Genomic DNA, 26,342 nt, shown 5'->3' on the forward strand with positions numbered 1-26,342 from the left:
GAAGCTACTGTTACTCTAACTGCAGACAATCTAGTTTAAAAACAAACTAAACATAAAGGAAGATACATTATAATTATACAAGATGAAATCAGACTGGTTTAAAAAATGTTTGAATTAAGGACTAGATCAGAACTGGTATTTTTATGTGCAAGTTTTTCAATGAGTTTTAAGATGTATTTACTTTAGGTAAAGTTGAGAATGTTTTCTTTTCAATGAATTTGGCAGGTCAAATTCTAGAGCTGTTGAGAACAGTAGTAGAAATCAAGCAGACGTAGTGCATGAGCCTTCTGTCCCAAAAATAAGAGAATGAGACTGAATGCCATTTCCTGTTTTCCTAGTATTTCCTATGAAGACGAATTGGTTACTGCAGCAGGCTGGCAATGTGCTCATTGCTGTAATGAAGCAAGTTGTGAGGGGCTGTGTAGGATAGATGTGCAATGCAGTCTCAGACAATTCTAAAACTTTAAAGATGATTGCTTGGCTATGCTAGAATCATCAAGTGCAGTATGATATGTTTTTCCCCCTTTGCCGATAAAGCAGCTAATTTGAATTAGATTGTTTATAAATAATTTTGTTAGTAGACAAGATAAGTTTTCTTTATCAAGGCCGAGCGAATATGTGTTATAAACAAGTACATTTAAGAGGGTCTTTAAAACCCGTTGTTAAAGTGACGCTACTCTGTTTGTGCTCTGATGTGCCCTAGAAAGCCTCTAGTGCTGTATTCTTGAACCTATTTAAAAGTTTCTGTTCCTTCCATCAATGAAGACACAGAGCAAAGAGCAACACTATTTTATCATCTGAGGTCTCTAATTTCCCTTTTCTCTACTTTTAGTGAGGGTTGGTCTCATGCTCGTTATGGCTATTGGACTCCAAATCCTCCATAACAATATGGAGGATTATTTTACAACTTGCTTTATATCTTCATAATCAAAAATGTTACCTTGCTTCTATCTTACTGGATTTTACAGTGTTTCTGATATTTTATACATTTATATTTTGTATAGCATTTTAGACAAATATTAGATTAGGCAATATTAAATGAAACTATATGTTAACGGAAAATGTAGGATAGATAACTTTTGTTGATTTGAAGATACCAAAGTCAGTGCAAGAAAACTTTCCGTTGCTCAAGACTATGAAGACAACTGTTTTACTGATGATATGAAAATCTAGGCAGGTGTCAGATATAATTTGGTTTAGTTACTTAAAAGATCAGATAAGGGAGATGTTGTTCAGTGGGTTATATTTAACAGAGGAAGCAAAATTTGCTACTCTGCATTTACCTTTCCTATATTGTTTATGTCAAACTGATAAAAAATATTATAAATTCAAACCTGCAAAAACTTGTGTGGGTTTCCACTGTGTGCTGAGATCTAGTTCTCCCATGAATCATGATCTGTGAGTCAGAGCTTGAAAATGTTTCTTGTTAATGATAGCAGCTAAACATGAAGGACAAAAAGCAGCTGATTGCATGAACAAAGGTGTTTATCAGTATGCTGCTTTACTGTTTATTTTTTTTTTTTTTAAATCAAGAAGTGCTCAGATCAGCTGTTAGATGTGCTTCTATTACTGTTTGCTTAAATAGTGCGCTAAGATTTTCAAGCTTCAGTTCGAGTGTTTTTAATCTAGAAGTCATTCACCTACTTCCATAGTCACTGAGAGATCCATTCCAGAATTGTTTTTATTCATGTGGGAATTGTCAGAATAAAACTATAACTTCATCAAAGTTCTCTGTCCCCCAGGAGGAAAATTCCGTATAGTGAAACCAAAATAAACGTACATTTATAATCTCTTAACACTAATTAGCTGTAGTCATATTGGTTTTGCTTTGTTTTGTTTTTAGTTAATATATCCAAGAACTCCACGTTTCCACTACTAATTGTGGTTTGAAACTCATCTCAAGTATAAGTTGTCCCTTGGTATAGAATTGGATGAGTAACCGTAATGCTATTTTGAGTTCAGTTTTGCTTTGGGGATATCTAAACTTTTCTTTTTTGCCTAGTTTTTTTTTTCTCCCTGAGAGGAAGCTTTAGATGACTTTCCTGATTTACAGTGTTCTATTTTAAACTCATAAACACCTCACATTGTTGCAGATGTGTATGTATTTTATTGGTTATTTTATTTGATCTTAGTGACAGGTGTGTCTTTATGATAACGTGATAGTTTGCAAGGGTTTTTGTAATTGAGAAAGGAATTTTTCCACTGCCAATTCAATAAGAAATGAGGGATTTTTATTTTTTCTTCTAAGCAGTTTTTCTGCAGACTTTTACTGTGAGCGAATCGTTCTATAAATTACCCCTCTTCTGTCTTAAGTTTCTTTCAAGAGTTTTCCTTATAAATAAAATTTCTATTCTATTTGCTTTTGTCTGTTATTATTGTTTGTGTTGTATTTTTCTTCCTCAAGCATGTTGCTTTGCAATTTCTTACTATAATGATATATATGAGGTCCTTCTCTCCAGTATTAACAGTATGTTACAAAGGCACAAATTAGGCAGGATTGGTGTAAGGAATGATCGTAATGGTAGTAGTGGCAAGCATGCCATCATGACACGTGTGCTAGATAAATTAGAAATGTGATAATTCCAAATAATGTGTTGGTCTGCTCTTTTTTTCCATATAAATTACTTTAGAGCTGAAGATGGAGCAAGATCTCTCAGGAGATTTTTTCCCTTCTCTTCTAATAAGTTGCTATTCAATGTCAGTAGTTATCATAGCTATGATCCTATGTATTGTGCTATACAGTTCAAACTCCAGAGTTGATATCTATTCAAACTGTGTATGACATTCCTGAATGTTAGACTTGACAGAAATGGTTCCTAGTCTATTGGCTTCAGTTGTTTTCAACATTTCATTCCTTATATTAACTTCAGTTCTTGTGCTTCTGATTGACAGCTCAATAATATGTTTGTTGTTTTAAAATTTCATCAGTTGATAACTTTCTGCATTACTATTTTTCATCTTTTCTTTTAAGAACAACTAAATTAGTTGTTCGTATGTAGTTTTTTTCTTTTTATTTTAAAGTTTTTATTTATTTATTTATTTTTAAGGTAGACGTGTGTGTTATGTATTTGTATTTGCTGGTAACATCTTCCTATCTGGGCTACATTCCAATTTCAAATTATACTGTATATGCAGTACCAGTCTTTATATCCTTGAAAGAGTTATACTTAATCTACATTGCTAAATTGAGACCAACAGTTCTTGTTTGTTCTGGTCAAGGCTTTTAATCTATAAATGCTTATTCACTAAAGCATTAAAAGTCCGGCACTTAGCCCTTGAAAGTTTGTTGTGTTTTAAGATCTTAATGGGCTTGCAGTTAAAATCTACAGATGAGAAAATATCTTTTATACTGTTTGTATGGCTCTTAGAACATTTTGTATTTCATCCTTGGAAACTCTGATAGTTCTGCATAAAAATATTTTGGCACCAGTGATATGGTGAGAATTTTTAAATCATCTTGTCTTTCAGCTCGTCCATTCTTGATTAGATTCTTTCTTTCCAACTCTTATTAAAAAATGACTTAATCTACAAAGCTGAAAATTTCTTTGGACAGGCACCCAATTTTCTTTGTTGATAAAGAGCTTATTCATACTCACGGTGTTGAATTTACAGGTGATATCTTACCACAGTGGAGTTTCCTGAGATGATTTCCAACATTGTAATCAAGGAGGGAAAAGAGCATGTTAATTCCTAACATTTCTCAAATTATTCTTAAATTTTATGCATTGTTTCTTTTCCTTTGAAAGTGGCTCAATTCCTGTGCTGAAATGTCATCTTAAAAAAGTACTTTTAAGTATATTTTAAGTTTTTTCTTTTCTTAATGTGACTTGCTTTTTTTTTTAAAAAAAATGTCTTTGAAGTGGCTCCTTTGTGAGTAAGCTAGCACTGCATACGCAAGGAATTCCGTTGAACATTTGATGTAGTAATATTTTATCGATCACTTCTGTATAGAACATATGCTAAAAGGAAGTCTGAAAAATCTATGTAATCAAAACAGTTTATTTTGGAACTTGTCTCTTAAGGAGATATTTGCCAGAATCTGACTGCGCCATTAGAGAGCAGCTTCACTGTGTTGTTCAAGTTGGCAGATGAAAATGTTCTCTTTTGATATTTTCATTTAGTTCCTTTGAAACCATGTAGCTTCTCAAATCACCATCTGTTTTTTTTTTTTTTTTTTTTTTTTTTTTATTGTAATCACTGAATGAACCTAAAAGATTCTTCTTTTTAACATATGATGCCATTTTATATCATTTGGTTCAAAAACTGTTTGGTCCAGCCTTTAATGGCAATACATTCAATCATGAATCACAGATCTTGTGTTTTCTTGTTGTTTTGTGGAGCGTACTGTGAACGAATGTCAAGCCTTTTCAAATACAAACTGTGCCCCCTGAGTTAGTTGGTGGTGCTTTGACTTGCACGCATTTGAATTATTAGAAAGTTCTATTTATTTTAAAAATCATTTTAATATTTTTTGAAGTATAATTTTAAATATTCCCATGCTTTTCAATGCAGATATAACTGTTTTGTTTTGTTTTGTTTTTTTTTCCAAGCAGTCTTTTGTATATGTTTCTCACAATCGAATTTTCAATCTGTTTAACAGCTTAATCTTGTGATTGAGGTCACTGGACTCTGCTCAGCAACTCAGGGCATTACATACCAAGTGTGCAATTTTATTGATTTCAGTAGTATCATGTTAAGCTTTAATTTGAGCAAGTCGTCTTTTGTCTTTGCTCAAGCTATATTTCTCCATCATAATGATCTACTTAAACTGGCTACAGTTCAGATTTTATTTCACTGATTTCCTTTGCTTCAGTTGCAATGCTCACATTTTATTATCTTTCTGTCAGTGCTTTTATGATAAAGTTAGCTTTTATTACAAACACTGCAACAAAGCACTGGATAACCTGTCAGCAATCTTTTTCTCACAGTTTGACCCTCCACCTGGCTTTTGTTCAGCTTTCACCTTCTCACTTGCACATATTTTTGTGTTTGTTTGCTTTATTTACTACTTGCCATGCTGTGATTACCTCCACTGAGAGGCATTTTTCAGGTTTTGTTCCTTTGTGTGTAAGCTATAAATCTCACACCAACATTTAAGTTGTATGGCATATTTTTTGTTTTTGTTTTCTCCCATATCAACTCCAAGTTTGGGAATATTTTAGATCGCACCAGTCAATCTCAGTTATCATTTTCTGTGTATGTAGAACCAATGTCACTCATAGGTCTTGTTCAACATACAGATGCAAAATACCTTGTCCTGTGCTACTTGCAGTGTTCTTTGGGTAGCATCCACTGTGAGATGATAGGACAGCTCTGTGTTTTAACATTATAACATTTCTTTCTCTCTGAGCTTCAAGCTGAAAATATTAGCCTTGACTTCTGTGTGATGTTTTGTGAACATGCTAGTACTTGCTCTTCAAGTTGGAGACACTTAGTTTGAAAAGCAGACGTTTGTCACTGTCCCTCTTTCCTTTTCAAGTAATTCAGCTAAGAAGCTGAATAAAGCAAATTCAGGTAGAGCTGAAAATAGAATCTGGCACTCAGTGCAGTGGAGCACTTTACTTCTTTGGATGAACAGGCTAAATCCATTGGCTTAGATAGCTCATTTATAATCACTGTTGTAAACACCAGAATCCGGTCTTGAATCATAAATACAGCCCAAGAATCTTAATTGTTAGTTTTCTATAGCTCTTAATGTCTGACACACTAGGAAATGTGTAATGGGGTAGGTTAATGATAGATTAGGATAAAAGACAGCATTTCATCTGCATGTCCTGCATAATGCACTGCTTTATGGTTGCTGCTGTTTCTTCTCCTCATCTTTGAGAGAAAGAAAACAAGCACAAAACAAGCAAAGCTTGGCTTTCAAGTTAGATTTTGTAGTTAGCTGTGATTGCAATCATGATGCACAGAAAATCTCATGTGTTCTTTTCTCTTTTTTTTTTTGGTCATTAATCTCTTATTTTGCCCTGCAATTGCAGTTATAAAATTTGGAAGATTGAGGGTTGTAAATAACAGAAACCTCACAGATACACACTGAGTTCAGTTTCTCCGGTTGTAAATTGTCAATAGCAACCTATATCAGAAGAATATAGGCCCAGGAATTCAAAGGTGTTTTTTTTTTTTTTTTGTTTTTGTTTTTTTTTGTTTTTTTTTTGTTTTTTTTTGTCTGGTATGCTGTTCAAAAATAAGAGCTCCAGATCTTGTTTGTTTACTCATTGCTGCAGAAGGGAGATCCAGTGTAGCTTTTCTATTAGATGATACTTGTTTGACTTTAAAGGTATCTTATTGCCAAAGACGTGCACTTTCTTCTGTAAATTTACTGTGCGTTTTACTTGGGAGTTGCCTGAAGTATTGTGACCTGATGGGCATCCTGTGAATCTAGAGAAACGGACAGAAAGCTGTTACTCTAGTATTTTCTTGCTCATGTTTGTTTGGAACTAGGATGACACCATGTGGCTCTAGCTGCATGTCCTTGTGCAGCATCCACTGCAAGGAAGCTGTAGTGTCTAATAGCCATCTCTGTGGTGAGTGAAAGCAGCCAATCTGCTCTAATGTCTTAACTGACCTTAGGGATGAGATAGATGTGGTTTGCTGTGCTGGGCTTGTACAGGTGAGCCATGCTATACTTGAACTCGGAAGTTTTCAATCCTGATGCTTTAATTCACAATCTTTGTAAAATGTTCACAAGTGATGAGGAGTTATATTTGAATTGGTACAATAACTTTTTAAGTTGCCCTGAAAATAAATTTAAAGGTGGATATGTTTTATGTAAATAAAGTACTGTAACAGAGAAAGTGTTCTTGAAACTGTGTGAACCCCCTATTTCTTTTGAATCTTTTTTTTTTTTTTTTTTTTTTTTACAACTAGAGCAGGAAGAATATCTGTCTTTAGAATCTTTAAAAATGTATTAATATATTAATATTAAAATATATATTTTAATATATTAAGTCAAGATTCCTTATGGAGGAAACAACCTGTCTCAGTTATTTCGATGTCAGTAGAAATGGTATGTGAGCAATTAATAGAATGAGTAAAACTATGTTGCTGGGTATTCCATGCATTCCATCTTGTTGAAGACTGTTGTGAAATAATAATAAAAAGATAATCTGTGTCCCTGATTAGAAGGGCTCCACAAGGTGTAAAAGAACATCCAAGAGGAAAACTCTTCAAATGTTTTTTAAAACTCCATGCGCCTTTGTTGCTTAGCGTAGAAAACCTGCAGAGTCTGCATAATGAAGCTCTTATATAGATGAGATACAGTGCTGTGGGATTATTGGTCTTTTCTCTTTTTTTATTTTATGGAATTTGGAGAAATAGTTATGTGCTCTACATACAAAAGTGCCTATAAGAAACAACTTTGGAAAGTAGATGCAGCTTCAGGTGGTGGGATCACATAGTATCATCTTTGTCACAGCAATAAGGAAGTAGTATCTGTTTTGAAAATCGTATGTTTAAAATGCTCTAATTTACAATTTGCCCTCAGACTTTAAACCATGTTGCTCTTGTTTTCAAACATACCTTTGTAATCAATAGAGCTATCTATTACATCGCAGATCCTGGGACTTTTAAAAGATGTTTTGTAAAAGTTATGAAGAAACTGAAGTGGAATCCAATAATGGAAGATAGTAATGGAGGCAGACTTTGTTAGTACTATTCAAATCTGTTCAGGTTGAGAGAAAGTGGTCAAAATACAGGAATCTGGAAGTAATTTGAGTGCACTAAAACTATGGCTGTGACTGCAAATGGATTTGTATTGAATGAATGGCAATTTGGGGGAGTATCAATGTGCAAAAACAAGTTTCCACTCTTCCCAGTTCTGAATGACTTTCCCACTTTTGCATGTGGCAGACATGCTGAAGTAAGCAGGAATTTATGAAAACTGGCAACTTAAGGAAAGGCCACCTCTTTCGCAGTTTGGAAGAAAATACAATTGATCGCTGTAGTAGCAGACACTGCTACTCCCCTGCAGATGTTGTCCGACTGTTAGTGAATCTGTCAGAGCATCCTGGCAAAGAAGAGGATAAGGATATGATTTTCTCTTTTTCCTGGCATTTTCTGTCCTTCAGTGGAACATCTTAAATATCGACATCAGCCTCCAAATTTAAAAGACATTAATATTTAATGTGCAAAACACTGTAATTCCAGGAATGACAATATAGAAGTGAAGTTCCACTGATCTGTAAGAAAGGTGATGATCACAACTCTAAATATGACTATACAAGAGGAGACCTCTGTTCAGCTCATTTGTTGCCTTAGAGCAAGTCAAGATAATACTTGGTTTTACATTTTATACAATTTGTCTTTTGTCACCAGAATTAAAAAGAATGGAGACTATTATCTTCTACTTTGTGCCTTAGCCCAAATGCCCCAGGTTATATGATTACTATCTATTTTTTCCTCTAAAGTTCATATCTCATATGTATTACTGGTCTGGTTTTGGTACTGCACATATTCGTGTACTAAGCCTGTTGGAAAAGAATAGTCTGAAATCTTTAGGATAAGAGTCTCAAAAGGCAGTAAAGTTGGGCAGGAAAATGGATACTTTTCTTGGAGTTGGTGTTTTCATTCCTTTTTTTCTTTGTGTTGCAAATCTGTTCTTATTCTTTGCTCCTTCTGAAGAAAATCTACTGAACCCTTTCTCTTGAATTTGTGCTACCCTTTCTTTTGACTATTTCTCTGTTATTACTATGCTTCTGTCTCTTCCATGAGAGTGTAGAGTAATAGAAAAACTCAATCTTGGCAGGGATCACAGAGTCCAGGTGAAGAACTCCCCAGGCAGGCTGTATTAGTTTAGGCACAGTACCGAGTGGTGTTACTCCACGGTGTGAACTGTTCAGTCAACATATTTGCTAATACTGTGTAGAATGTAATTGTGGAGAGGGTCACAGGTGATGTCTGTCAGGTCAGTACCTCTCTTTATGATGAGATGTGGGTATATCTCATGTTTGCATCTGTTGACTTATGCACTGTCTATGGACTTAGCCATGTCTTTTTGTGTGTGTTGACATAAAGAGCTGTTGGGAGCCTCTTCACATTAAGTGAAATATGTAGTTGTGGTTCAGCTCTGAAACTAGCTACATTTAACACACAAACTAGCTACATTTAACACACTGAATTTTTATGTGGATGCTGAGAACTTCAAAAAAAATTATTATTTTTTAATGTAGATGTGGGTAGTTGACTTAGTAATTAAACTCTGCATATAATTATTTAATGCTTTTTTATTCTCTCCCTTGTGGTTGGCAATTATCACAGACCTGACAAATTATGTTTCTACTGATGGTGCATCTGTTTTTTATTTTCTTTGCTCTGCTTGCTTTGCTGCTGGGTTTACTGGTAGATATCAATCTGACTCCAGCACAGACTTGTGAGCTGTCTGAATTTTCAGTACAAGAAGTTTTTGACACAGCTTATTATATCACTGTTTTTGTGCAGCAGTTTCTTCTAATGGGTATGCAAGGACACTGTGTACTCAAATGCTGTTTTACTTGCTTTTATACAGATTATTATTATTTTTTCCTTCTGTTACGCATTATTACTACTTCTAATAGAATTCCCCTAAATAATCACTAAAATAATGCTACAAAATTCTCAACAGTTCTTTCCCATTTGAAATGTATAATTTATCTCTTAATTAATATATCTGAATGTTAGTATGTGAACGTTTTCTGCCAGTGAATTGCAAAAGTGAATGATTTTTTTTTTTTTTAGCATAGGGATTAATTTTACTCACACATCCATATAGTGATTCTATTGGTTATTGGTATCTTACCTCATTTAAAAAAAAAAACAAAAAAAAACAAAAAAAAAACCCTAAAAGTATACTAAATATACTAAAATATACTAAATAAATATACTAAAAATAATGTAGTTGTAAAAAGCAGTACTTTTAATGATCTTCTGTGGTAAGTATGAAAGGAATCAAAAAATTATTTCTTCTGAGAAGACATTTTTTTGTATTAAATAAGGTGCTGGTTTTCTGTAGGAGATGATACCTTATATACATCATAATCCTGAGCTTAAAGGTATTGTGTATGGGAATGCTTTGGAAATGATTTCCAAGCTGATTTCCAAGGTGATCTTGGCATGGGAACTTCCAACGTTTTTGAGGTAGTGAGCTTGTTATGTTAATAACCTCTTTTTTTTTTTTTTTTTTTTTTCTCCTGACACATTTAGATGAAACATACCATTGAATTTTGTTGTGCTAAAGGAACAGATATCTTTGATTTATAATCCTGTAGGATACTAACTTGTTACTGCAACTTCTTTGAAATTAAGTTTTTCGTCTTTCCCCTCTTTTGTTGTGTTTATGTGCTTATTTATTTATTTATTTATTTTCAGATATGATTCTGGACCAGCAGGTGGGCTCTGGGCAGCTCAGTGAGGATGTTCGTCATAGAGTACATGAGGCATTACTGAAACAGCATCACCATCAGAACCAGAAGAAACTGAGCAATAGGATCCCAATTGTGAGATCCTTTGCTGATATAGGAAAGAAGCAATCTGAGCCACATTCCATGGATAAAAATGGTAATGTATTACTTTATTTTGCATTTTGAACTATCAGTAAAATCTACCTGTACAGTGTTGCTTGTGCTTTGTACCCAGAGTTTGAACTTCAGTGATCATGCTCTGCAAAGTTCCTGTGTAAAAATAGAACCTTTCATATGCGAGAGTGGTTCCTCTTATACATTTAGTAACACGCTTGTTTAACTTTGAAATTCAAATATCTGGAACAACTCAGTGCTGTGCAGAGATGTCCAGCTGAACTAGTTCAAGTGTTGCAGGCAGGTTAGCTTTGTCAGTGTGTCATTCTGTAATTGGTGTGGGATGTTGTTCCCAGTGCAGGACTGCTTGAGTACATGCTTGACGCCATATGCAGTGCATTTCAGATTTCATAGTTGACTTTGCAGGGTTAAATTGAGAAAATTATTTTCAAGACAGTGTTGGGGAGAGAACATGAGCTGTACCTAATTCCTTCAGAAAATCAGTAATTGGAAAATTATGCTTATGAAAGCATTGAATGAGCAAGTCTGCAGACTGGTTTGACAGGAAAATATTTGTTTTTTTCTTACTTTTTATAGAAGCCTTTATAAGCTTATTGTTATGCATAACTGTAGTGAAAATATTTTCTTATTGCCTCTTATTTACGTAAAAACAAGCACATCTAATTAAACTTGCAGATATTTACAATTAACTCACTGGCATTATCCGCTACAGTATTACTGATCCTCCATATCCAGTATCATCACAATACCCAGACATTTTAGTCTGAGCACCACTGGATGGTAATTAGTGACTTTCGTTCCAGAAGTTGCCTTGGTTGTAGTGAATTCTTAGTCCATCCTACTGTGTCTCTGTTCAGGACTCTACTGAGCTCACCTGCAACCTGGGGTGGGGGGGGGGGAGGATGAGGAAACAGCCAAGCACAGAGAAGTTGTAGGATGAAAGAAGAATGTGTATGCTGTGAGGTGTAGGATGGAAGGAGACTGAGAGTACTGTAATGAGTTTTGGTCTGGAAACTTGAGATTGTCTATACAGAGATAAGATTACTTTTGGTTTCAGGGACAGTTTACTAGTTTCACTTGCTGCTGTGTAAAGATTCTAATAGGTACTTCTAAATCTATCTGCTTCCATGAGGAATGCTGTAAGACCTGAAAGAAAATGTACAATTTCATCTGAAGAGGTATTAAATAGAATTGTACTGATCATGTCAAAATATCATTTCAAGAGTAAGAGAAATTTTTTTTAAGATTTGAGTTTTTGTATGTATGTATGCACAGAAGCAGTAAAGATATGTTGGATGATTACCCATCTTTAAAGCAACTTTCAAAACAAAACTTTCCTATTTATTTTATTCAGCTTTTGCTGATGGTCTTAAACAAATATTCATTAATAACTGTAAAGAAATGCAATCCTATTTCTCATAATCCATGGGAGAAAAGATGGAAGCTTGCAATCCTCAAACTTTCTGTAGTAATTTTTATATGAAAATATGCAATAGATCTCCTTAAAAAGACCCCTCAGGTCAAACCGTGAAAACATCATAAGCTCAATTTCACTAACTCTTTCTATATTAGTGGACCTGATGCATGCAGCAATTCACTCCAAAAACTTCTCAATTTTAACTGCTTTTTTTTTTTTTTTTTTGTGTGTGTGTGTGTGTGTGTGTGTGTGTATCTGAACCTTAGATCTCTATTTAATTCTCAAAGAAATAGATTCTGATCAGAATCAGTGTAGCATGTTAAAAAACTAGTTTAATATACTCAACAGTTAAGTGATTCTATAAGTAGGGATTTTTATTACAGGTTTCCATTTGTTTGTCTTTATTGTGCAAGATTAAAAACTACAATTCCTGTTCATGTGCTTTTGTATATGTCCCTCAGGACTTCTGGTTCAAAAAGTCACCTGCTTACGTTATGTTATTTACATTAAGATTAAAAAAAATAATAAAAATACAACAAAACAAATCTAAACGATCGTAGGTACATTTATACAGGATAATTCAGCCTTTTATCTAAATTACAGTAGAGCTTTCCAAAAAGGGTCTTTTTGGATACAGATGTCTTTTAATCAGTTTGAAGTGCTGCTCTTCTGCTTGCATTCCATAAATGCTACTGCACATTAGGGACTCTCTTGTATTGACCTCTTCAAAATAGATGATGACCCTAGGATAAAATAAAGAAGGGCTGATTTATTCTAAGTTTCTATTTTTTTATCCATTGATCTATTAAAAATTTGTAATCTTATTTTATTATCTGAGTTGTAAATATTATGCTAATTTTAGTACAAAATAAATCTCCAGTCTAAATTTTTGGTTTTCCAAACATAATCTTTTTTTTCTCTTCAAGACAACTGGAGATAAGCATCTCATGGGCTTTAAGACATTGTTAATTATATCTCTGGTGTGGATAACCTACCACAATAAATGGCGTGTAAATTATGCAGACGTTATGCTGAGATGCTCATCTTTCAGGAGCTTTGCTGTCATTAGAAACATCAAGAGCAGGAATTGAGTCTTGTGACCATTTTCTCTTGCCATTGCCTCATGATCCAAATGCTAGAGTTCAGCTACAGTATTATACTCACTGCAGCAACATATTTCTTTTCTGATTACTGTGGAACATGTGTACAAGCTTCTCTTAATGATACAAAAATGAGTTGTTACAATACAACTCTGGGTCAGGTGAAGGTAAGAAAAATGAGCTAAATATGTAAATAAATTGAAAAAAGCAAAATTGAGAGTTATAAACATCTAATGCTATTGTTTGTTAGTTACACTCTGAGACACCTTTTTGTTTCCTGAGAACAAACTGGTACAATCCAATCAAGGCATAATTTTCACCTATTAATACCCATTTGTGCACAAATATTGTGTAGAATGTTTGTTCAAAAGAAAATATTTCATGTATTGTCAACAGTAGTGGTACTGTTCCCTCTCCTTATTATTAAAGATATAGAGAGAGAATACGTGCAGCCCAGAATATATAGAGAGATGAACATACAGCCCAGAGATGCGTTTACCCTTAAGAAGGACCACTTAATTTTTCCATGTTCAGATGAGTTCAGAGTAAGTTACTGTTTATGGCTGTAAGGAGATTCTCAGTTTGGTTAATTTTATTTTTAGTGTTGACAGGTTAGCTGATAACAGTCCTCAGCAGCCTGTAGTTTGTGAAATAAATGATTCAGAGGAGTTGCCATGTAGACTATGTGGTACAGCTGAAGGTGCAAAACCCCTTCTTTATCCAGGTTCCTTACCCATGGTAGTTTATCAGTGCTTCCATTTTCAGACACTCCAGAATGAAATCTGAAATGAAGACATGATCTTAAATTCCATACGTGGTTGTGCTGCTGTCAGTCCACTGTGATATCTTTGCTGAAAGTTGGTTGTACATATGTACTCCCCCCCCTTTTTTTTTTTCTTTCTTAAATAGTGTGTCAGACCATCTAGTTAATTTGCTTTGTATTGAGTAGTATTATCTTTTGTTTACAATGGCTTTTCTTCACATCCTCTGCAGGGGTAAGATGTCAGAGTGCTATGCATTTACCATGCATTTTTAATGCTACCATGCTGTGTTTAACTTTCACTTTTTCATTAAGCATCAAAACTGTGAGAGTTAAAAGCCTGCTTTTGATGTTCCAATAAAAAGTGACAGTCAAATTTGGCATAAGAGCAGCAAAAATATATTTCTTTTCAAGTCTAATTTGACACCAAATACCCCTAAATAGAGGGTTGCAGTAATTTTAGCATAAATACTCTAAAAGGTAGGTTAAAAGTAGGAATCTTTGTCATCGTTAAACCTATAGGAAGTTTGACTTGAAAAACAATTTAACCTATTTTTATGGGGATTAATAGGGTTTTTACTCTGGTATCTGGAAAAGCAAAAGACCATTGCAAATTTAGAACACTTTTCTACTAGTACCACAGGAATGCTAAAATAATTTCATAAGTCTCTCCACTTCTCTAAAATGTTCTACAATTCAGAATTTAAGCAAATGAAGTATGGGAAAGTAGCAGATTCAATGAAAATTAAGCTAAGAAAAGCAATTCTCATGATGCACACATTTCCATTACTTTAATAAGCTATTTCATTTTTAATATAGGTTTCAGAGTCCATGTGTGTGTATACATATGTGATGGGATCTAGCAGAACTTTTACTGATTAAAGTTGAAGAAATGAGAAGATATGGCAGGATTAATGACTTGCAAATTGTTTCCATGCACATTGTTGAAGTGTTCATTATCCATAATTGCATGATCTTTTGCATGTTTTCTGTTCCATATACATGCCAACTATAACTGCTGCTTCTTCTTTAGCATCTGAACAAACTATTAGTGCAAAAACTCTGTTATACCACGCATTGTGTTTGATTTTGAGAAATTTTGAAATTCTAAGTTGTTTATTGAACTGCCAAGGAGCTTGAAGAAATCAGTGGCATGTTAAATTTAGGGTCTTCAGAATTAACTGAACAAGTTGCTGGAGCAATTTACTTTGACAGGTTCTTTTTCAAGCATTATTCAAGTTAGTTTGGTTGGTATGTTTGGTTAATTTGGACTTTGTTGTTTGTGTGAATATGAGCATATACAGAGTCATGTAAGTCTATGCTTGGCATGTGATTAAGAAGAGTATCCAAGTAAGTCTAAATTACCAGTTCTCCAATGGTGTTCTTCACTCTACTCAATTTTTATGCCAGTGATAGCTTACAGCATGTGAAATTTAGATGATATCAGTAGTACTATATGGAGACAGAGGGGCATTACTTGGAGCCCCCTGAAAAGGGACATTTCTAGGTATGTGACCTTCATTTTAGGAGCTGGTCACAGTGAATGCTATATGTATAACAGATTTCTACCAGTGGTGATTTTGGACCATATGAGTTCCTCCTGCTTTCCTTGCAGTGCAGGCAGGTCCACTGTTAGTTAATACTAGCTCAAACTATCTAGTACTGTGTTTCTTTATATGCTTTTTGAATGTATGTATTTTAATCAAAAATATATTATCCACAGATTTTTATATCACTAAAATATAACTTATATTTTAAAACATTTTCATTTGATATATATTTTTTTTCATATTTCCTCGTACCCATGATAAAATGTGTAAATCTGTATGTATAAAGCTGTATCATTCATTTTTGTATTTCTTCATTTTGCTCTGTCTTTGTTGTGTCTGTCCCTAACAGGCTCATCTCATCTCTGTATCTTCCTCATCTCCTATCCTTTGGGTTCTGTAAACTCCCTGAAGGTTTGGAGGTAGTATAAATACCTATTCTTGCTTGGGCTTCAGTTCATTTCAGGTGTACACCCATGTCTTCATCTGAGTTTCTTGACAGCATGCAACTTCTTGCTGTAGTGATTAAAAAGTATCTCAGACCTTTGTCAGCAGCCATGGCAGTTATGAGAAGCTTACATGGAATGATGTTATTTTTTTAGTGGGAGGGGAGTTATTTTGGATACCATTTTTTTGTAAATCCGTTATATTGCATCTATTTTTAAAATTGCAAATCATAGCATTTTAGTTTTGACTGCATGACTTCATATGAATTATGTTTGAGATTCAGGCTTAGTGTTAGAATAGTGAGTGAAATTATTTCTGTATCCCCTTAAATTGTATATTTTTAGCAAGCACCAAATTCTGCTTGTAGTTATCCAGGTACAGTGGAGGTATGATTTGAAATGTTATTAAGAGACCTGAAAATACATATGAAATTCACTCTGCAAAGGTGGTATCACTACTCTGTTATATTAGAATTTTAATATATACTTTGGAAAACTTACTGCTTTTCAGTCTTTGAATTTTAGTCTAAATGGACAGCAAGTGCATTTAGATTTGGCAAGTTGGTGACAAGTTACAGTGAAAAGCCTGAAGACTGTGATAGTTGGCTTGCAAATTAGATTTTTTTTTTCTTCTGAATGGGAAGAAATGCATATGGTTTAGAAAAATAAACTACTTTTTTTCCAATTGAATTTCCTTTGAAGTGTCAGATACATCCAATTTTTTTTTTCCATTAACTGTGATTTTTTTTTTTTAATCTGAATAGATTGTACTTGGTATTTGTCATTTTGCATTCTAGAGACCTCTTGTATTTTAACTAAAAAAATACAATATTCATAGTTTAATGTCTAAAGCTTTAAATTTTAGAGACTAAAAGTATATTGTATGTGAACTTAATTTACTGTAATTTTTTTATTTGACAAGACTAATCATCATCTCAAAATGTGAAGTTCTGAATCTGCAAATGCAGATATCCATTAGTGTAACAAATACAGACCTTAACGTTGACTGGTTTTACATGGCGTGGCTTTGCATGACATAATTGCTTTGTGTGAGTTTTGGCTCTAGTGAAAGCTCTGGCAAGTTCAAATTATCTGGATAAAAAGTCCAACACTTCATACCAATTTAAAAAAAAATAAAAAAAATTAAAACTGTTGATACTGACATTTTAATACATAGATAAACCTTAGCACTCATTTCAGTACCAATTTACCTGTTAGATATTAAGTTCTTTTTTGTGTAGGCTGGATATTTCAATGATAATACATTTGTCTGCTACTTCGAAAATCTGAATAACTTTCTGATGACATCTCAAAGAAAGTGACTTCATTCATGTAGATGAATATGCAGGATAAATCACGGCTTTTAAACTTCAGATTTTATAAGTACTCCAACTATTACATTAGACTTTAAAACAAAACAATATTTATGCCATAAAATACATGAATAAAAATTTTGCTTGAGAGGGTTAAAATAGAACTGTCGAGGGCGGAATAAGGAAGAACAGAACAGGAGGGATGTTGCTACCTTTGTGCCCTCTCTTAAGAAATTGGTGGATTATGTCTTCATCATTCTTGCCAGCTTAGTGCGCATACTGCCAATTTGAAGAATCACTATACCATTTCAGTTATGACCTCACTGAATTTCAAGGTTGCCTTAAAATCAGAAGATATGAATGTCTTTGTTAGGTGAAGCTCAGAATTGTGTCTTCAAAGAAGATATTTAAAGCCTGGTTAGAGTTAGATGATAGTTGTTTGTGTATTTATTTGTTTTGGACATAGTGCTTCAGATGTTCATTTGAACATTTGGATATGTTTGGATATTATAAAAGTAAAATTTGGAGAAAACTTAAACAGTGTAGTTGTATTTCAGAGATGATTTGATGCAGTGGTGACTGTTGAGGTTTTAGTAGAAATCAGGAAAGAAATGTGTATTGTTCTTTTTTTTTCTTTTTTTTTTCAGTCCAGGTGTTGTGTGACAGCTCCCCCCTTCATTTGCCTAGCTCTTCAACTATCTGATGTTACCTGGGGTCATTATAGTGTTGATAATTGTGTCCTTCACTCAAAGAAAACAACCGGCTGCTGAAATTAAAATGCACTTGAGGATAAAGCACATGTGTACTGGCCAATATGCATTAGCAAACTGAACAATGAATGGAAAAACCAGTGTAACATGGTGATGTATGTGTTCACTAGGCAGCCATCAGTATAATTCTCGACCTACTCCATTGATATTTTCTTATTCACCTCAAAGAAGTCTCCATTAAGTCAACATGAAATTTTACACAAAGTTCAGGCTACCTTTGTGGCTTCGTAGGTCTGGAACAGAGGAAGCTACCAGGTATGAAAACAGTCTGGTCTTTCAGACATTTTTGCCTGGAGAGAGGCACCATAGCACAGTATCTACACATTTAAAGTGTAAAATACATGGGTGTTTAGTAAACTACACATGTGTGGGAGTAAAAATCTCTCCAGATAACAGTTGCTTTTTATCTTACTTTCTCTGGGAGGACCACATGGAGATCAGGTTGCAGGTTCTTATTTTGTAGATTGTATTGTTTCATAACAAACATGTTTCTGCAGCATATTATTGTATGGATAACAAAAAGTGAAATTAGCTATCTTCTCTACCTTGTATCTTTTTGATTGCTATTCAATCCAGTGAAATTAAAAACAGAAACAAAAGCCTTCGTTGTTCCGAAATCCAGAAAGCTGTCTGAAGTTACAGTTATTTAAACATCTCTTACTGCCTCAAGGTAAAAGTTGTGTTGTAGTCCAGCATATGGGAAAATCAAAGTCTAAGGTCTTCTGTTGGCACAGAAAAAGAACATATGTTATTCTTATAAACTTCACACACTTGCTGTTTGTGACTTTTATTTCCTACCATGTATTCCTTTAGTCCCTGCCCTCCCCCGCCCCCCCCCCCCCCCAAAAAAAAAAATGTGAACACGACATTTAAAAGTTAGCATTTTGGACTATTAAGGTAACTGCTTAGGGGAATTTTCACAGTTCAAATTATGATTGTAAAACTTATGGTGTTAAAACTTCAGTATTTATAACAAATGATCCATGTTCCAATGGTCAGAGTTATTTTCTCCCATGTAGGTATTCATGTTCTCATTTTTTTTTTTTTTTTTTTGAAAGTGTGGTTCCAGAAAAACCATAAATGTAAATCCCTAATTAGCAACAAAATGATCATAATTACTATTTCTTATGCTTTCCTGTGCACAAAATCTCTATAACATTATGTGGATGTTAGTATGAGTGATTATTACAAATATTTCCTTTGGTATAGATCTTAGAATAAGGAGGACTCTCTAAAAGGAAGAAAGTAAAAGTTAAGTAAACTTAAGACTTCCTGGTAGAAATATTCCCTGTAAATTTTATGGCTTCTATTTTAGGACTATTTAAAGATTTTTTTATTTTTCTGTTACATTATTAAAACTATCAAAATACTGCAGATCCCATATTAATATAGAAATTATTTTAATAGTTAGAATGCTAGAGGATCTTTCTTATAAAACTACATAAACTTAATAGAGATAAAATAATGGCATTAAGTAGTGTATGGGTATACTTAGTGTTAAGGTGATGATGGAACTATGATAGTGACACTTTAAGTTCTGATTAAAACAGAGAAGTTGAATGGCCATTTATAAGAATCTTGCACATTTAGTAATTGATGGCTTCCAATTTGAGGAAGTTGTCCCATGTTATATTTAGGAATTAATAGTTTTAACATTATTTTAACATACATTCCTTGAAGTTACAATAATATGTTGTTCTGAAATTAATCCAGAATTCCTGTCATATAAAAATTCTGATATTTTTAACTGCTTAGTTAAGTAACATAATAGTCATGTCTGTTTTTCTGTTGTTTTCTGTTTATTTCACTGGAGTCCTAGGAAAAAGCCCTTATTTCTGTTTTTATTTTTATCTTTGTTCTGAATCTGAGATAAAATTGAAATATTTACATTTAATAAGATTTTTATGAATGATTTTTGAAACATTCTGTGCCTATGCTTCCTAAAAGTGAAACCTCTCTTGCTAATCTATCAGTATGCTTCACAAATCTAAAAACTGATTTATGGTATGAGACTTTCGCTTAGTGGGAAATGAAATGTTGATTTTGATGAAAACCAGCCTTTTTGTCAGCAAGTGTTTATACTGAACATTTGTGGCCAGAGTTAGAGAGGGATATTGAACTGCTCAGTTTTCACAGAAGCTGAATGCTGTAGTTTTCTGACCACAGCTGAGTTTCTCTTGCAAGTCTGTTGTCCTGTTCAGTTTGCATCCTACAAAGTGTTCTGTTTCCTGACTGTGGCTGAGGACATGCTTGGACTACAAATGGATGTAACAAAGATGCTGAGGGTACACGATGGCTTTTTGATTTGCTCAAACAATGTGCCTAGCTTAGGATTGTCTTTGTAGTCATATGTCTTGAACATATGGTCTTTGTTAGTACTCAAGTTTGGATTGATTTTTGCCAGAACCAGTGTTTTTGCATCATAAATTCTTAGTCATATGAGAGACTTTATTTGCTATGGATACAAATGTATGCTGGGCACAAGGTATTGATTGTTGGCCAGTTGGACTCTACAGTTATTCCTGAGTATGTGCTACAGCAGTACTTTTTCCTGTTGATTTGTTTTGGCGTTCAGGGCTATAAGCAGGCCCTGCCATGCCAGGGAGAGCATTAAGAGTAAAGGCAGAGAGGCTCATCAACCCAGCTAGTATGTGTTGCTGCTCTACTGCCTGCATCACAGTGTGCGTGACCTCTGGCTGTGCATGGGAGTAATGCTGGCATTGTATAAAGTAAAATATATTTTAAGTTGTTGCTTAATATTGTTTTTCTTTTTGAGCTTTTGCTGTCAAAATTTAGTTGGTCACAAGAGTTACAGTTGGCTTACATGAGATTGAGGTGTGCTTAAACACTTGTTATATTGAGATATTTTATAAAGATTCTGTAAAGTACTGTACTAAATCCTTGCAAGAATTTTTGAAAATGTGTTCGCCGAAACATTTGTTCTATATATGCCAAGTTCAGTGTTCAATACTGAGATGAAATCATCTTAATTTCCAAAATGTCTTTCTTATATTAGCCCACTCTTATGCTAGGTTTTGTAATATTTATCTAATCAGAATGTTGTTATACATATGAGTAAATATATGGATATTAATACTCCTGTTTTATTCAGTAAGGAGTAATCTAGCAGAGATATTGCCCCAAATTGGCAACTCTTCAGAGTAGTTTAAAAAAAAAAACAAAAAACAAAAAAACAAACCAAAAAAACAACAGACAGCAAAGCAAAACTATATGAATGCAGGACTTTATTCAAGTATAGTACCTCGAGAAACAAAAAGCTTTAATTGACACAGAAAGCTTATCTTCAGTATCTGTGTGACATGGTTTAGTGCTTGTGGTGGCAATGGTGATGAGGAGACGGTTGGGCTAGATGATCTTATAGGTTGTTTCCAACCTTGTGATTCTATGATTCTATGATCTTAGATTTTCTGAGTTATGTTCTCCCACTCTTAGCTGCATGTGGTAAATATTCCCTTTTGAGAATGTTACTCTAAATAAGTATTTAAATAAACATCATGTTTAGATGTTTCATATACACTTGATATGGAATGGATGTCACTCTTTAATTCTAGCAACTGTTTCACTGAATCTTGCTTTATTTATAGAAGTGAATGTTAGTATTCTGTAATGGTATTTTTTTTAGCAGGTCAGATTGTTTCCCCACAATCTGCTCCAGCCTGTGTTGAGAACAAAAATGATGTGAGCAGAGAAAATAGCACTGTTGACTTTAGCAAGGTAAGTATGTTCAATGGTGGCAAATGGAACTTCATGATTACCAAACAGGTCTTCTAAATACATTGAATCTATGTGAGTTAGGAAAAGCCATGAAATGCACTTTTTTACTTGAACATTAAAAATTTTCAAGTGCTGCAATAATGTTTATATGTAACAACAACAAAAAAATTTCCTCATTTTCCTGGTAAATTACTGGTAGTAAGAAATGACAGTGTAAGAATGTGGATATTCATTTGTTAGACCAAAGTATAGTAGGTGTATAGCTGGAGGGGAAGTTTTTACCAATGAACAAAAAATTGCCTCAGTAGAAAGATAATTGAGAATTCTTGTAATTTGAATTTACCTTTCAGATTTCTACTCTTTGTAGAAGTAAAACATGAATGTAAACTGTGTTTTTTATAACCTGAACTTGTGGATTCCTGATGTCTGAAACAGAATGTGTTTCTGTAAACCTATAACTTAATACTTCTGGCAAGCCAAGATATTTCAGTACGCATCACAAAAGATGTTAGCTGTTCAATAGTGGAGATTGCAATGACAGTTCAATGTTAAATAGCAAAGAAAAGCATTCAGCTTCTCAGCTTTAACGTAAAGGAGAATCTTAATTTAAGAAGTTTGTATGTATCTAAAACAAACTGTCACATTAGATGCAGATGACAGACCTGAGAGGAATAAGTGGCTTCAGCTGACGCATTAATACAACAAAGGTTGAGTAAGTGAAGAAAGGTAATTTAAACCAATATTCTGAAAAGCAGCACTTTTGAATCTGTTGAATCTTAATGTTAGTACAACTGAGCTAAAAGTAGAGTTATGTGACTGCTCCATCTGGTGCCAGAGATATTTCCTAGCAGCAGTAGCTATTTGCACCAGTTGAATTCTTGACTGAACATGCCAGACTAGAAATGATATATGGCTGAGATGAAGATGGGAAACAGATCTTATTGTCAAAGATAGTGAGAAGAAAGGAAGAGGGTTGGGGATGTATTGTGGACCATAGCTCTTCAGAGGTAGCAAGGACTATAAACTGAGACATGATAAAAAGTTGCAGACTAACCTTTAAAAATGTTTTAAATTAAGAATACAGAAAATCATATGTGATTTTGGTTTGCTGGTATTAATAGAATTGTTAACTGAAAATAACTGGTCTGCCAATTGTTCTAGAATCAAGGTAATGGTGCTAAACATAAATAAATCTGGCTATTCAAAATTAAACCATACTGAGTTGAAGCTTGTAACAGCCTAGAGGAGATTATGTGACTTTCAGTTGTGCTTTTCTTGCTTATTTTCACTATTTCTTTGAGTTTTGCAGGCTCAAATCCCAATCCATTATCTAGCTGCAAGTTTTTCCTCCTTCTTTTTCTTTGTATTAAACTAGAACGGAGGCTGCAACAACTCATCCTTTAGTCTCTTCAATCTCTAGTTGTGTAGTGCTGGAGCCCTTCCTAGTTAAATTACATGAGAAGAAATCAACATGTCATCTTTGGCTAGGTTCAGCAGCGTTGGATAGCGGCAAGGATGTCAGGATATGAAAGAAACATCTTCTGTTAGCTGAAATGAATTGAGAGACTTCTAATCTAAATACCTTTTTTTTTTTTTCTTTCTTTTTTTTCTTTTCTTCTTCTTTTTTTTTTTTTTTTTTTTTTTTAACTGTCTTTAAATACGTCTATTTATCACTTTGAAGATGCATACGTAAAGTACAATTTCCACTTGAAAGGTGCTATTGCACATAACTCCCAGTGGTTATAATTGGAATTGTGTGCACAGATTGAGAGAAAAGTAGAGCAGTACACTAATTTTCTCTTGAGTATTGTGATTTCTTGCTCTAATTTTGTTCCACATACTAATGTCATTTATCTTCTCCAAAAAGACAATTTTAACTTCTTTGTGTATTTTATCTTTGCTAATCTATCTCCCTTGAGCTGCTTCTAATGTTCTGAACTTTGGAGTTGATTCAAAAAGCTGACTTAATCTGAATATGGCACCAATATTGCTGATTGTATTAGTATCTATTTATGAATAACATGAGGGCACATCACTATAAGCTGTCTTGAGTGTTACTTCTGTAGCCTGAAGAGGGATGTTTGTAGTTGTAAATGTGTCACTCTTTCTCTGGGAATACTTTGTATTCTCAGGACCCAATGAAAGTGGTTGAAATAGTCTGTCACTCCTCTACTTCGAGCTGAGCCAGCGAGCAGGGTGGGGATGGCAGTGTAACAACTGTTTCTGGCTGAGCTCTTATACTGCTGCTTGCCCTGGAGGCTGAAGTGATCCTCAAGTGTCCTGAAATATGTAATGCATTAAGGGACTGCAGCCTGTTTTGGCAACATTTCTGTGCTCCATGTGTAAATGGTATTTCTGAATCAAAACGGTGTCCCTATACTTAATGTAGCTTAAATTTTTTTTTTTTTTTTTTTCCAAATATCACGTAAAACAATCAGTTTGTTCTTGAATGCTTCATGACTCTGTTTATAAGTAAATTTGATTAATACAGATCAAGGCTTTCCTGAGGACTGATGTTGGTTTTTTTCTGTTTGTCTTCATTTCAAGTTGTGTTTGGTTCCTGGGAGCCCTCCCCCTCCTCCTTCAGTCATTGAGTTGAGGTTCCCTGCAGGGGAGCAAACTCCACATTAGTCATTTACTTATGCGCTTAATTGAAGCCTTCTGGGGCTATTAAATGCCACATCATGAATATGCATCAATTTGGGGTTAAGACTAAGATGTGATGAGGACTATCCAACTAAAGACTTCTTGTAATAAGAAATGTATGATGGAGCATGGTGGATAGATTAGGTGAAGCATTTGAAGGATGTAACTTTTGCCATTGCCCCAGATGCACTGCAGGGCTACCTCTGCTTTTATTAGGTAACAGAAACAGCACCTCAGTTTTGCATGTTTTTGGTCATTTGTTGCAGCTTTTGGGTCTCTGTTCAATAGCATATAGATTTTAGAATCTCAAGCTGATCAATTAACAGGAAACTTGTCTCGAAATACTTGCTGGTAGATAAGAGAGTATATCTGAAAGATGTGAATCTTGGTCCTTTGGTCTGTATGTTAGTGGACCTTAAAGTGACAGCTGTAGCATGTGGTATATGAGACATTAGGTTATTAAATTTGTAGAATGCACATTGTTATGTGTGCCTGAAAGATTATTTTATTTATCTCAACTATAATTGACGTAAGTTGCCAAAATTAGATGCAGAATGAATTTGTTTATGTATTGTATTCAAGTCTAAAGAGTTATTTTATGGTTTGAGTGGGCAACAGAAGAATTTATCTCACAAGTAGTTTTAAAAAGTACTTGCACTCCAACCTCTCAGGTTGATTTGATGGCGGTTAGACTTTGTGAGGTGTTGGTCACCACACTTGATTAGCTCAGGGGTAGCGTTAGGCACCTCTTTATGATCTTAGAGAAATTCAATTTCAGATACAGGCAACTTGATCATATCTGAATTCTGATTTAGTGCCAGAGCCATTTGCGAGAAAGCAATTTTCTAAATATTACCAAAACCCATGCATGCTAGTACTGACAGATGGTTGGAAGATAGACATTAAAATGGTCCACTTTAACAGTTTATGTTGGATTTGGTTGCTGTTGTTGTGTTTAGATTAATAAAAGGAAAGCAAATGACAAAATTCATGTATTTTGAAATGTAGACAATACTGGTGTATAATGAAATCAAACATACATTATATACTCTATTTCTCCATGTCAATTTTTGTTACAAACTGTCAACTGACACTGAGAAAAGTAAATACAAATGAGCTCATTCCTAAGCAAATACCTAGAGCTGACATAGTAATGTCATTATGAAGCTGCTTTTTTGTCTCTTCCTACCCTTCCCCTGGAGAAGTCAACATCAGAGACTTAAAACTCCAAAGTTTTTCTTCTGCTTTGCTCTTTCAGCTTACTCCTTTGAGACAATTATGGTCCTAGCTTTTCTGTTGTTTTCAGTAGAAGAAAAGTGTATTCCGTTAAATATGAAAACTACAGAGTAGTGGAAGGGGGGATTTGGGGTAGTGGAGCCTGTTCTTTTTTTTCTCACAGAGAAAATGTAATATGGCAACTATGAACCATGAATTAATGAGTTTAACAATTATTAATTATGCAAAAATTAGATGTCTTCATTTCTTCTACTGCAATTAATTATGTTATGAATGTTGATGCTGCTATGATTTTTATAAAATTATTAAATAGGAGATTAATATTATATGCCTAACAAGACTGTGGTGCTTTCTTTTTTTTTTTCATTATAAATGATTTCTGGAGTATTTTAGCTATGTTTTTAAGATAATGTTAGTCAAATACTGAAAGATCATTTTCTCTTTTTGAGAAACACCTTTATTTTTGAAAATATTGCTTTTTCAAAAGACAGAAGTAAAAGCTGAAGAATTAAAATTATTGTAAAAATTAAAATATATAATGCAGCAAGTGACCAAAATGGGGGGAAACAGAAATCCTTATCTGTAACTCATAGGATAATTTGATATCTTTTTCCCAGGTTGACTTACATTTCATGAAAAAGATACCACCTGGAGCTGAAGCATCAAACATCTTAGTTGGTGAGCTGGAATTCCTGGACCGTGCAGTTGTTGCTTTTGTTAGGTTATCGCCTGCAGTGCTGCTTACAGGACTAGCTGAAGTTCCGATTCCAACTAGGTACTGTTAGATTTGTTTCTTTTCATGTTTTCCTAAGTACCTGTTGGAGGCACGTGTTGTGATCTTCAGCAAATTTCATCTCACCA

At 34.1% G+C, this 26,342-nt stretch overlaps 1 protein-coding gene across 1 annotated transcript in view; it reads left to right on the forward strand.

The window, feature by feature from the left end:
- SLC4A10 (solute carrier family 4 member 10) overlaps positions 1-26,342 on the forward strand; it is a 118,541-nt gene that overhangs the window by 55,819 nt on the left and 36,380 nt on the right. Inside the window, exons 6-8 of the mRNA XM_042874402.1 lie at positions 10,345-10,533; positions 21,511-21,599; positions 26,099-26,256. Coding sequence (XP_042730336.1) covers positions 10,345-10,533; positions 21,511-21,599; positions 26,099-26,256 — 436 coding nt within the window. The remainder of the gene's footprint in view (positions 1-10,344; positions 10,534-21,510; positions 21,600-26,098; positions 26,257-26,342) is intronic.

Source organism: Lagopus leucura, unplaced genomic scaffold (genome assembly GCF_019238085.1).
Source record: "Lagopus leucura isolate 7727_CA_CO unplaced genomic scaffold, USGS_WTPT01 Super-Scaffold_100012, whole genome shotgun sequence".
Taxonomy (NCBI): domain Eukaryota; kingdom Metazoa; phylum Chordata; class Aves; order Galliformes; family Phasianidae; genus Lagopus; species Lagopus leucura.